Source organism: Panthera uncia (assembly GCF_023721935.1).
Source record: "Panthera uncia isolate 11264 chromosome D3 unlocalized genomic scaffold, Puncia_PCG_1.0 HiC_scaffold_8, whole genome shotgun sequence".
NCBI lineage: Eukaryota > Metazoa > Chordata > Mammalia > Carnivora > Felidae > Panthera > Panthera uncia.
The window spans coordinates 27,735,882-27,749,797 of NW_026057586.1; the positions used below are offsets into that span (position 1 = coordinate 27,735,882).

The window sequence follows — 13,916 nt, forward strand, 5'->3', positions numbered from 1 at the left end:
AAAGGGGAGAGATAGAACATGAGTGGGGGAGGGGCAGAGAGAGAGGAAGACACAGAATCAGAAGCAGGCTCCAAGGCTCTGAGCTGTCAGCACAGAGCCTGATGCGGGGCTTGAACTCACAGACTGCGAGATCATGACCTGAGCCAAAGTCGGACACTTAGCCGACTGAGCCACCCCGGCACCCCAGGAAAGGCTTCTTTAAAATTCATTCCTTCTACTGTTCTTTCCCATTTTGTTTTGCCTCTCATTGGGGGCAGTGCAGGAACCTGAAAAGTACTAGTATGCATGTTCTAGATCTGTGTTGTCCAATACAGTAGCCACTCGGTACATGCAACTGTAGAGTCCTTGAAAGGTGGCTAGTCCAAATTGAGATGTATTGTAAGTGTAAAGTACTCACTGGGTTTCAAAGATTTAGTGTGAACAAAAAGTATGTAGCATATCTCAATAGTTTTGTATAATGATCACATGTTGATAATGTATTGGACATATTAGATTAAATGAAATGTATTAATTTCACTTGTTTTACTTTTAAAATATGTGGCTAGTAGAAAAATTAAAATTATGTATGTGGCTTACATTGTATTTCCATTGGATAGCACTGTTCTAGACAATATAAAATGAATTGCTCTTCTGATCAGTCTCCCTTAAAGCAAACTATTGAGTGACCCCAGATTTATCTTAATTTGCACACATCGATAGGTTATTCAAAAAGTGATGCTATAGACTTCTTGTAAACAGGATTTTAAAAACTTTTTATTATAGAATCTGTCAAATATATATAAAAGGGAGAATAGGAAATGAATCCCTGTGTACCCATCATCTACTTTCAACAGTTACCAACTCTTGGTTAATATTATTTCATTTTTACCTCTGTTCACTCCTTGTCCCTCCTCCCCAGATTGCTTGGGAGCTAACAGAAATACCTTTTTAGATGCCAGGAAAGAAATAATAATTTTTTCACTGAAGTGTAGTTGACATGCAATATCATATTCATTTCAAGTGTACAACATAGTGATTTGGCGATGATATACTTTATGAAATGCTTACCACAATAAGTGTAGTTACCATCTGTCACTGTACAAAGTTACTACAGTGTTATTGACTGTAATTACTATACTGTACTTCTCATCGCTGTGATTTATTTATTTTATAACTGGAAGTTTGTACCAGTTTTACACTTTTAATCTCCTTTACCTTTTTCACCCATCCCCCTACTATCCTCCCCTCTTCTGCTCTGACAACTACCAGTTTTTTGTTTATTTAAATAATTATTTAAAGCGCTAAATCTTTTTGTAAAATGAATGACTGTTCCTCGTTTATTATGGCTTTAAATTTGGGTCTTGGTATGGTGGTTTTATTAAATGGAAGTATACCAAATTATAAGTAATAAAAGATTGACCTTTACACAGGGTAGCAAAATGTGCTTTTGGTGTATTATTGGTTTTAATATTTATTTCATTTGGTTGTCCATGATGTCCATTTCATTTGTCTAAAAATCAAACAAGACCCCACTTCCTTTTGGAAAAAAAATTTTGCAAGCAGTTTAATAATATATTGTAGTAATTCAGGATTGTTCCTTAAGTTTTGATCTTAATTACCATCATTTTCTTTTAAATAAGGTTTCTTTATACTTGTTTAAAGAACTGCCTCTGTATCTCTGGCGACCTTCTGCCTCTGAGATAGCCGTGATTCGGGACTGGTTATTGAATTATAACCTGACAATGGTGAAGAATAAGTTGGCCTGTGTTATTCTAGAAGGACTGAATTGGGGATTTGGTGAACAGGTATGTGTATCAAAACCACTCTCTAGATACTGGAGGTTCTACACATCAATGTTAGAGAAACATTTCCTCAAAACATAAACATTTCTCAGTACTCAGTGATGGTAGTTTTTATTAATCATAGTTTATTAATGTTATTATTAATATTTTTTATTATTAAGAGTTTGCTATGTATCATGTCTCTAAAGATGCCACGTCCATGATTTTGACCATTAAAACTTTCCTTCCTTTTTACTCTAGGCCTTACGTGTTAGTTCCTAGGTCAAAATGTTTCAACATTTTAAAGGGAAAATGGGAGAGAACTCAGCCCTCTCTAACAGTCTGCCAGCTTTTTTTCTGAACAAATCATTTGGTTGTCATAGCCATCTTGTGTGTTTTGCACGAACTTGACCCCGTTGTACAGATGAGAAAACTGGAGCCAGGGAGCTTTTCTTCCAGAGTGTCCCTGACCACCTGGGTCTGCCCATGGGTACATCCGGGGCTTCCCACCCTCCAAGTGAGAGCTGTAGACCCCTCTTTTCCATCCTCGTGTTCTCTGACTTGTGAATAGAAGCCCCTAGTCCTCCCTCTCCTAGCAGGCTGCATGAACTTCCCTATGAGAGTCTCCATGATCCTTCGTTAGAGGATTCGTGAGAGGATTAGGGATATATTTCTTTATTTCTTTTTTTTTTTATTGTTTATTTGTTATTTATTTTTGAGAGAGAGTGCACAAGCCGGGGAGGGGCAGAGAGCGGGAGAGAGAGAATCCCAAGCAGGCTCCTTGCTGTCACTGTGGATCCCGACACGGGGCTCCATCTCACAGACTGTGAGGTCATGACCTGAGCCAAAATCAAGAGTTGGATGCTTAACCAGCTGAGCCACTCAGGTGCCCCAGGAATGTGTTTCTTCAGGTTGCAGAGGAAGATTGGATGGGAAATTCTATAGGCAACTTCAGGCTCCTAAAGGAATATTCTATTTGTGTTGTTGAATATCTTCTATATTTTCACTGATGAGAAAATGAGGAAAGGGGATATAGACTTAATTTATTAAGTATCTTTTTGTTTAATAATAAACAAACATCTTCCCAGTTTGTGGCAGTGCCCTTAAACTTGTGACCTAAAGTCTTCATGGAGCTTCTAGGGTAGGAGTGGGGGAGTTACATTCAAAGATACCTTTTATATGAGGGTCCAGGATGACTCAGACTATTTAAGTACAACGTAATGGTTCTTTAAGATTTCCATGTTTTTTCCTGTTGTCATTTTAGAACTTCATTGTTAGGTGATGTAATTTTTGGAAAGTTGAGGATCCAAGATCCTTTTTTTACTATCCTTCCTAGTCCTTTTGTTCAAAGGTATGTTAAAAAAATCAAGATGGCATGTTTATGATGATTTTTCTCTTTAAAAGGGTACCCTTCATCTGGATCAAGCAGTCCATGCTGAAGTGGCTTTAATGATTCTTGAAGCGTACCAGAAATACCTTGCACAGAAGCCGTATGCTGGGCTTCTTTCTGAAAGTATGAAGCAGGTATTTCCTTCTCTTGTATATTGAGAATATCTTTATTATAAATGATTTGGGTGGATACAGCTACAGTATTTACCCTTAGGTTGCCTAAGAACATTTCTGGCAACTTAAGATACTGAAATTGAATTCTGTGGTTGGATGAAGATTTTTTTCTTTGAGAAGTGGCCTACATGTGACCATTTTAATACTGTGGCATTTGACTTGACCTGGAGCTGGCGTGTCCTGGCTCTGGAGAGCTGAATGTTAAATTTTCGGGAACTTTGCAAACTAGATTGTTGACCTGTTGGTAGCTTGAAACTGACCACGGTGGGAGTTTTCACACTGACAAAATTGACAAACCCTGTAAAGGATCTCCCACACTCCAACTGGTTGTTAAAACTTATTTATCATCACCCCATTAGTTGTGCACCAACTTTTGTATTATTACTCCTTTGCTTGTGCTGACTCATATCAGACGCACAAAGAGACTAGTGAGTAAGCAGAAGTGGTCAGTTGTGAGAAATTGCTGTAATTGCTGCAAACTGAGTACTGGTAAGTAGTGTGTCCTCTCTTTTGAGGACGTTGGTGATCACAAAAGCAAATGGGCGGGTGAGCTTACTGATTTAATTTGTATGTGACTAATGTGGTTTAAAATAAATAATTGTTTTAGGTTTCATATTTGGCCAGTATTGTTCGATATGGAGAGACACCTGAGACCTCATTTAACCAGTGGGCCTGGAACTTGATCTTGAGGTTAAAACTGCACAAAAATGATTATGGAATACAGCAGAATTGTCCAACTGTTCCCTTCTCCAGCACTGTGCCTGACATGACAGAGTCACCCACGTTTCATCCTCTCTTGAAGGCTGTTAAGGCGGGCATGCCCATCGGCTGTTATCTGGCCTTAGCTATGACGGCTCTGGGCCACAGGTACAGTGTTTGGGCTGAACCCCTAGGGTTGCTGAACCTTGTAGTCAGTGATTCTGGATTTCATTTTTCACATCCCAAGGTCTGAGGCCTCCATCAAACCTATCTAAGGGCAATCAGGACCAAATTATAAGCCTTATTAATGGCTTATGTAGGGGAAATGCTGCCCAAATTCATATAAGACAGATTTGTACCAGAAAATCATCTCATACATTACGGAGAGAGTATACCTGTCACCCAGAGGAGAATGTTCACGTTAGCGCTAGATGTTTTGTCTTCCTTGGAATAGTGACAATATAAAAATAATTAGTCGTCTCTACTGAATTTTGTTTAAAGTGATGGCAGCCCAACTTTGGCTTCTCAGTTAGAGGGCTAAACCTGCCCAGGGGAATGAAATGCCTGCTCAGGTCACGTGCTTCTCTGGTATGAGCCTAGAGCGATCTCTGTCTCTTCTACACTGAGTGGTAGTTTTCTGTTCAGTCTTCTCAGGGATCATGTGTGAGGTCCTAACCTCAGGAGCCGTGGTTGTCTTGTGTTACCATTTTATCCCAGTGCTGAAGGCTATAGCTGGTGCAATAAGTAACTGGTGCAGTAAGTAAATGAATGAATTCTTAGTTGGTTAAAAATCCTTTTTTTCCCCCCAGAGATCATTTTCCTACAGTGTATTAATTTTTTTTAGCCTCTTTTTTTCTAAAATTTCTTTCACCTACATGCTTTCTGGTTCTTTCATTGAGACTCACTTTTTAGCATCCCAATTTTAACATCTTGTTCCACATTACATATATTTTCAGTAGGATGCCAGTTGTGCTATTAGCTGTTTATGTTCAGCCTTGTGCCAAGAAGTGGGAGAGAGACAGGATTGTTAGTGGCCTTCAGGCTGTTGACAGTTTAGTGGAGATGGTAGATGGAATCAATTGGCAGCACTAAAGGCATGACCGTGGGCTGGATGAGAGGTGTAGAGCAGTGCTTCTCCGTTCTGGCTGCTCTTCAGAGTCACGTTTGGAGTGATTCTAAAGCTCCCTGTGCAGAGAAGAGTGTGAGAGTCCTGATCTAATTAGTCTGGGGCCGTTCTCCAGATTTTTCTGATGTACAGCCTGGATTGGGAACCACTCAAGAGTATGAGCAGGAGGAATTTAAAGGAAGGAGAGATCATTAGGGCAGGATGCCTGCGTGGAGGAGCTAAGCTTTGGAGAGGAGTCTTAAGTAGAGAAGGCGTCCGAGGCTAGGGGGCAGAGTGGTGATGCTCACCCTTGCCAGGTGACGGTGTTGAAGATTCAGCCTCGGACCATCCACTCCCCCGCCCATAGCACCTGTGCGCTCTGAGCAGAGCCCTTACTGTATTGTAGTGTAATCGTCTCTCTCGCTCTTCTCATGCACTGTGTGCTCCTTGAAGGCAGGGGCATCGTCCTTTCATCAGTGTATCTCCAGAACTTGAACTAGTATATATTTGATTCAAGCATGAACGTGGGAAGGAGCACCAGGTGTCTGAGTGGGGAGGGGGAAGAGTGAGGAGTGATGAGGAAACACTCCTGACCGAAGCCCGTGCTTCATGGTAGTGAACGGAGGTGATCAAGTAGGTCAGTAGGACTAGTGATTGACAGATTTGAAAGTCAGGTAAAAGAGGGTAGAAGTGACCCACTGGGACGAGGAGAGATCTTAATTAAGCACTTTGGGAGGCACTCTACATCTTTTCCAATAGCCCCTCGTATCATTCTCAGGGTCCTGTACCTCAGGCACCTCATCTATAAAATGGGAATAATAATAGTACTGGACTTACTTTATGAGCCTTAAGTGAGTTCTAATTCACTGAACACATTTAGCATATGTCTGGCGTGTGGATTCAGAGTGTAGTGTTCTGAACTCAATCGTTTCATGATTCTTCTTGTTTTCTTCTATTCATTCTGGGACTGTAGTTCCTTTACTCACTGATAAGACTGTGTGTCTTCTCCAAACATAAGTATTTGCTTGGTGCTGATTACCAAATCCTGAATGGAGTGAAGGTGGGAATAAAGAGTTTCTCTTTGGGGCTGAATTCCATCCACCACGGTCGTCTGGGATGTATGCATACTAGAATTAACTTAACAATCTTTTGAATGTGCTTAGGGTTGGGTGCAGAGTATGCAGCAGTATAAGTTGTATACGAATATAACATCACAGAATACAGAGAACAATAGTCAAAGAAATCACCCAGAATCTTTCTCACCCTAATGAAACATTGTTTTGTTTTGTTTTTTAATATTTATTTTTGAGAGAGAGAGTGCATGTGCACAAGTGGGGGAGGGGCGGGGGGGGGAAGGCAGAGGATCCAAAGCGGTCTCTGTGCCTACAGCAGCGAGCCTGATGTGGGGCTCAGCTCATGAACCATGAGATTATGAGCTGAGTAAGCTGACATCAGATGCTCAACTGACTGAGCCACCCAGGCACCCCTGGTATACATTATTTTTAAATAATGTAATAATATTCGCATTGAATGCATTTTTCCAAAATTTACATAAATCATGTGTGCTTCTGAGTTTGTGATTTTAAATAATTTTGAAAAGTCCATCTTTTACATGGATCATCTGTCATATGTTCCTCCGCATTTGAGATTATTTCTTAAAGATAGATTTTCTGAAGTGCGTCAAAGAGTAAATAATTTTTTATGCAAATTGGTTTCAGAAGAACTTTGCCATTTTATACTAACAGAATGAACTCACTTTTGAATCGTCTCTTTGCTCTGCTACCTTGTGGGAATATGCAGACAGTGAGAGCCCCACAGCTCTTAGAAGAAGCACCATTTGGGAAGCAAAGTAGGGTAGTGGCAAAGTGCTGTGGACTGGAAATTTGTAAACCTGGGTTCTCATTTTGGCCCTCCTTTAGGAAATTATGTGAATTTGGGCATGATACTTCACCTTTCTCATGTGTATATTGAGCATATGGATGAAACTTAAGTTCCTTTGTGCTCCAGAGCTCTGATGCTAGTATTCCTGGGCTAAGTTTGGTGGTGCAGAAATGTGCTGGAGACCTGAGATCAACTGGGTAGCAAGTAGGCTGATGGCTCACTGGAAGAACGTCATTTTCTGAGCCGGCTGCCTTGCATGCTCATTGCCTTTGTCTCTTTCCATAGCATTGAGAAGTTCTGTGCAGAAGGCATCCCACTGTTGGGAATTCTGGTCCAGTCGAGGCATTTGCGAACAGTGGTTCATGTCCTGGATAAGATCCTGCCTTTGTTCTACCCTTGCCAGTATTACCTTCTGAAGAATGAGCAGTAAGTAGAAAACAGCCTGGGGAGTACAGATGACTGCTTGCAAGTAAAAGAGGGAATGATATAATTCACTGGTGTATTTTTTTATGAGGCAGAAAACTTCCTGCCTAGTTTAGAATGCAGTTTGATAAACAGTGACTCTTATAATGATTCTTGTTTTATTGTCATGAAAGATATTTCCATTTCTCATTTGATTTTAGATTGCTCATAGCTTATTAGCCGTTGAAAGGGAAGTTTCCATGAAACCTGGGAATAGTGCTTCTGACACTGAGCAGCAAATGGCTTTGCCATTGTAACAGTAGCAGAACACATTGCTGTTAATTGTCTGTAGTATTACAAACAGATAAGATGCATAGGAGGGTGCTCATCACATGAGACATACATAATCTTGTTGAGAAAACAAGACTTTTGAGGTAATTACAAAACTTATGAAGCAAAGTATTATTGGCAAGGCCATGCATGCTGTGGTGTATAGGTTGCATTCGTGTTGTGTGGTAAAAGTATATGGAATTTAGGGTAAAAGAAATAGCTGCTTGGGAGGGAGGGAATTAAGAATAGCGGGGCGCCTGGGTGGCTCAGTCGGTTAAGCGTCCGACTTCGGCTCAGGTCACGATCTCGCGGTCCGTGAGTTTGAGCCCCGCGTCGGGCTCTGTGCTGACTGCTCAGAGCCTGGAACCTGTTTCAGATTCTGTGTCTCCCTCTCTCTCTGACCCTCCCCCGTTCATGCTCTCTCTCTCTCTCTCTGTCTCAAAGCTAAATAAACGTTAAAAAAAAAAAAGAAAAAAAAAAAGAATTAAGGATGGGGTGTTAATCAAGACTCTTAATTGCACATGATAAAAACCCGGTGCATGCTGGTTTCATCAAGAAGAGAATGTTTTGGCTCATGTGATTGGGAAAAGGGCTCATGATAACATCAGGTCATTCTAAAGTGGTAGTTCTCAGTCAGGGGTGATTTTGACCCTTGGGACATTTGGCAATGTCTCCAAATGATTTTGGTGGTCACATCCTGGTGGGGAGCGGGAGGCAGTAGATGGTTGGGCAAGGGGGTGGTTGAGGGGGCGACTGGGGGAGTCTGCTACTGGTATCTGGTGGATAGAGGCCAGGGGTAGTGCTGAACGTCCTGCAGTACATAAGAGAGCCCCTCACAGTAAAGAATTAGCCAGCCTAAAATGTCAGTAGTGCCAAAGTTGAGAGACCCTGGATTAGTGTTTCTCTGTTTTTCTCTTATCCTCCTTCCCAGGTCCCTTGGCCCCGCCTCTCTTTTTCAGTTTTTCCACTGCAGGTGCACTTTTCTGCAGGGGAATGAAAGTGTGTGGCTGTAAAGAGAACTAAGTACTACCCTGTGGGAAGGGCCAATGTTTTCTGTATCATTGTTCCTTGTAATGATCCCTGATTGGTCTGACCTAGTCATGTGTTCTCTCTCAGCCTGTCACTGTGCTGGGGTGGTATTGACTAGTCCTAAGAGGAGGGTATAGGGATTCTGTTTTGAGGGCCCCTCCCTCCCAGAATTGGCAGTTGGGGGGGGGGGGGGGGAGGGTGGACAGCTCCCTTAATGAAAGGATGTGCAGTTAGCAGAAGGGAGAGAGAGAGAGAGAAGATGCTCAGTGAACAAAAGCAACAGATGGCCGAAGCATATGACTTTATGGAAGAGGTGGGTTTCTAGTTGAGTTTTGAAGTGCATGTAGGTGTTGGGCCAGTGGGGAGGACAGGGTGGGCAGGGTGGGGCTTTTTCACTATGGGTAGGGGGTAAAAAGAGGGTCTGGAGAGGCCAGGCTGGGAAACAGTGAAGGCATAGAGAAGGAAAGAGAACTGCCAGTTGGGGAGCAGGGTAGAGAGCACCTGGCTGGGGCCTCGAGAAGTGTGAGCACAGGTAAATTCCTTGACTTTGCAGGGCCTCAGTTTCTTCATTTGCATAATGGGCTGTTACACCTCGCATACAGGCTGGGTGTAAGGGTTAAGTGATACAAAGTACAATGGCTGGCACATTTTAGTAAATTGTTTTTAGATTTTTAAAAGATATTTTAAAATTAGATTGAATGGCTTCTATATTTTTTTCTCTAATCATTAAATTTTGAGTAACGATGACTCTTTCTAGGCTGTGTTTCAAATACTTCCTCTCTGTATCTCTCCCAGGCCCCTCTAATGCCTGCACTGGCTCTGTCCTCTGAACTTGTACAGCACTTCATTGGTACCTTTCCCGCCCTCACTTTTCCTCTTGACTAGGATTTGGGCCTCATTTGGGCCTGCACTGTGTCTCCTGTGAAATGGGAGGGGTGTTCATTCACCAATAACAACTGCTTATCGATTTGCACTGTGTGCTGCTGCTGCCTGTACAGCGGGGAGGGAAGCAGGCTGGCTGTTGCCCTCAGATACGTAGGAAGTGATCACGTCCTCAGGATGCAGTTGCCAATTTTAAGGCCCATGGAGGAAAAGAACAGGGTGCCACGAGAGAGGTTAATGGGTTAGCTGTGTTTTAGATGGCAGGAAGGCTCGGAAAGTATCCTCTGAGGAAAGAACGTTGTAGATGAGGTGTGTGGAGTGAGTAGGAGTTTGGCAGGTTAGGTGTGGGGGAATGTTTCAGGCGGAAAATCCAGCAGAAGCAGAGAGAGGAGGGAGCTGGGAACCCAGGAACTGAGGGCACTTCCTGACTGATGGTGGTGGGATCCCCCTTGTGCCCCTTTGTGCCCCTTCTACCACCTTGTAGGAAGTTGACTTCCAGTACAAGATTGTGGGATGATTTTACAAACATCTTGGCATTTGTTAGTGAGTGGGGAGGGGGTAAAGGGGCACTTGGGGTGGTGTTCCTCTAATGCTCTTGAACTTGTACGTGTTTGTGTGTCTTGGGATCTCTGTTCTCTATACTTCTGCAGGTGGATAGATTTCCTTTTAACCCACCTTAAATTTGAAAACTTCATTTTTCTGAAGTTCTTAAAGATTTATTGAAAATCCTAAATAGAGCTTTGGCCTAAAAATGGGACCAATTTCACGTTTTTCTGTTTCCTCCTAAGTAATTAGCCACTGGAAATTTTGTTGACTTCTGATTGGAAGGTCAAATGCATTGTGTTGTGTTCTTGGCAGGTTTCTGTCACACCTCCTTCTGTTCCTACACTTGGACAGTGGCGTCCCTCAGGGTGTCACACAGCAGGTCACCCACAAGGTGGCACAGCACCTGACAGGAGCCAGCCATGGGGACAACGTGAAGCTTCTCAACAGCATGATCCAGGTCAGGCCCCCAGGAAGCCCCTAAATACACCCTTGCCCACCTTCCCAATCAAGCACCCTAGGGTTAGCACATCTGAGTGTTGGTCATTTCAAAGCACTTGGCACAGTGCTTTTGGCCAAGAACATCGCAGATTTGGGCTTTGTAGTGGAGGTAGTCATTTTGCTGGTGTTTTAAAAGTGGGAGCCTGACTCTTACTTCCACATCACTTGAGCGCTTTCTCCGTAGGCCCATGTATCCGTAAGCACCCAGCCCAATGAAGTGGGCCCCGTTGCCGTGTTGGAGTTCTGGGTTCAGGCTCTAATAAGCCAGCATGTTTGGTACCGAGAACAACCCATCCTCTTTCTCATGGACCACTTGTGTAAAACAGCGTTTCAGCTGATGCAGGAAGACTGTGTGCAGAAGTTGCTCTACCAGCAACATAAGGTAAACCTCCTAGAGAATTTGTCTTTCGGTCATTGTCTAGATAGTAGCCTTCCCAGGATGCTCCCCCAAATGCACAGTTCTCAGTACTACTCTGGGGCCACTGCCTTTTTAAGCTTGGTCTTCTTGGTACCTGATCTCAGTAACCACAGTCTGCTAATGCAGATTCCAGGGAAGCCAAAGGAAAGGACCCCCCAGGACAAGCCTTGCTCATGACATTTGGCTGTAATACGCTGCCTGTGGCTCTCACTGCTGGTGGACTAATTATGAAATCTGTGTCTTACCAGAGTCTACCATCACAGTAAGATAATTGCTGATATGCTTGAAAAGGTCATTGATAAGGTTTTTTTAAAGCCTTCTCTCTCTGTTCCACATCCTGTCCCCTGTATAGAATGCTTTGGGTTACCACTGTGACCGGAGTCTGCTCTCTTCTTTGGTGAGCTGGATCGTGGCTGGCAACATCACTCCTTCCTTCGTGGAGGGCTTGGCCACGCCTACTCAGGTAGGAAAGCCCTTGCGGACCGTTGGTAATCTTTGCGAACTTTTAATGTTCTCATCTTTACTAATGTATTGCTAGCAGCTTTAAATAATGCTCATTTAGCCCTTGGCACGTGTAAGAACCCTCGTTCGTTTAATCCTCGCAGCGGCCCTCTCCTGAGGTTGCGCTGTCGCTGTTCCGTTTCACCGAGGGCTTAACTGAGGTTGAATGGAGCCGAGCAGCTGGCTCAGGATCAGACCGCTGGTGGTCAGTCCTGGTCTGCCCGGCTGTAGAGCCTGCCTGGCAGCACGGTTGAGGGTGGATGCTGGAGCCAGGCCGCCTGGGGTGCACACTCGGTTCTGATGCTTGTTAGCCCTGTGCCTTGGGCAGGGCTTACCTCACCGTCCTCAGCTTCCTCAGCTGGCTGCTGGGAGTACTGAGTGCACCTGCACGGGATGTACTTAGAGCCGGGCTTAGTACGTCACACGGTGCACACGAGGCGTTGGCCGCTCTTGTCAGCGATAGCGGCCGCAGCAGCGCTTTCTTCATGACTACCACCTCTCTGACTGTGAGTGTCGAATTATGGCCCTGATCCATCACTTAAACCAGCAGCGACATCCTTCAGCCTCCCATCACAGTCTTCCCTCCCGCTCTTCCTCTTAACTCTCGTGATCCAGCCGAAACACACTCCTCGCTGTTACCTACCGTGTCCCATGTGTTTCCACCTCTTTGCCTTTTCCTCACTGGTCCTCTTGCCAGGCATCCTTCGCCTCCATTCTCCACACAGAGCCGTCTCTGATATGTCCACCTGTGTGATCCCGCCCTCCCTCTGCTGGCTTCCCGGAGCGCTGGACTCCTGATTCAGTACTCACCACCTCTCACTTCACATTGTGATTACTTATATATTAGTTTTGTCTCCTGTATACGAGATGGAAAATTAAAAAAAAAAAATTTTTTTAACATTTATTTTTATATTTTTGAGAGAGAGAGAGAGAGAGAGAGAGACGGAGCACGAGTGTGGGAAGAGCAGAGAGAGGGGGAGACATAGAATCCAAAGCAGGCTCCAGGCTCTGAGATGTAAACACAGAGCCCGATGCAGGGCTTGAACCCACGAACCGTGAGATCATGACCTCAGTTGAAGTCAGACGCTCAAGAGACTGAGCCACCCAGGTGCCCCTGAGATGGAAAACTTCTTAAGGGCAGAGCTCATGTCTGGCCGTCTTTCCTGTCCTTGTGCATACAGAACCTGCATGTTGCATGAACAAACATTTTCTTTTACTGAAGTAGCTTTTCCAAAGGAATTCAGCATTTTTCAATGATCTTTTTTATCTAAGTTTATATCTGTGACAAGAACAGAGGTAGGTATAAAACTCTGTTAATTTTGGAAATTATAAATACTTGTTGATTGAGATATCTGGTAGAAAAGATGTTAATTTGTAGACTATCGGGATGTTTTTGGTCTGAGTGAGCTGCTCATTCCCCTCGCTCTTAACCTGCTGTCATTGTAGGTCTGGTTTGCCTGGACAGTACTGAACATGGAATCCATCTTTGAAGAAGACTCCCAGCTCCGAAGGGTCGTTGAAGGGGAATTGGTTATAAACACTGCTTTTACCCCTGACCAAGCTCTGAAGGTGCAAATAGCAGTTCTGCATTTGAGTGGGAGAAGGTGGTTCTCTGATAGATTTATCTATAGCTTTTAAACTTCTCCGTTTTCTTTCGTTGTAAATGTTTAGAAAGCACAGTGTCCAAACCAGCGCTTAAAACTGTATAACTGAAGTGCATCCTTCTTTTCAAGGTTTATTTAGCATGAAGAGCCACATCGTAATGATTGAAGTCTGTGTTTTTGCGTGTGTGGAGGGGATTGCCATTGTTTTATAGCAATTTCCAGTGTGTCTCATGTGCCTTAGTCCCCTGGAGAGCTTGTTTTAAAAATCAGATTCCTGGATCCCAACTTTTGAGATTCTGAGTTTCTAAGTGTGGAGTGGGACCAGGAATTTGTTTTAAAAACTCCATAGCTGATCCGTAGGCTCACTGAAGCGAAAGAACACTGGGATAAGGCTTTAGAATGTAAGACCTATTTCAGGGTCTTATAGTACAGATTTTGCTTTTGGGTTTCAGAGCCTGTCATGGAGTTTATCATTCTGGAAAGTCCTTTTCAGATCTAAGTTTTTAAGAGATTGATAATGTTTGGCAGTAAAACTGGTTTTTGGTTTTCCTATCATTCTGCTCCTTTCCACTGTGGCGTTTTATGTGCAAAGGCCTGGAGAGGCACAGAAATGAGATAAGACTAGGTGATGTGTAAGACACATTCCAATCTGGGGGTCTGGGAAATGTTTTGATGGAAAAAAACCCCCTGCCCCATAT

The 13,916-nt window shown here is 43.5% G+C and overlaps 1 protein-coding gene across 3 annotated transcripts in view; it reads left to right on the forward strand.

Annotated features, from left to right (window-relative positions):
- The window catches only part of EPG5 (ectopic P-granules 5 autophagy tethering factor), a 115,217-nt gene that overhangs the window by 39,702 nt on the left and 61,599 nt on the right, over positions 1-13,916 (forward strand). For all 3 annotated transcript variants that reach the window (XM_049620161.1, XM_049620162.1, XM_049620163.1), the window contains 8 exons: positions 1,620-1,784; positions 3,165-3,284; positions 3,931-4,190; positions 7,294-7,434; positions 10,510-10,654; positions 10,880-11,077; positions 11,466-11,576; positions 13,061-13,183. In XM_049620161.1, coding sequence (XP_049476118.1) covers positions 1,620-1,784; positions 3,165-3,284; positions 3,931-4,190; positions 7,294-7,434; positions 10,510-10,654; positions 10,880-11,077; positions 11,466-11,576; positions 13,061-13,183 — 1,263 coding nt within the window. The remainder of the gene's footprint in view (positions 1-1,619; positions 1,785-3,164; positions 3,285-3,930; positions 4,191-7,293; positions 7,435-10,509; positions 10,655-10,879; positions 11,078-11,465; positions 11,577-13,060; positions 13,184-13,916) is intronic.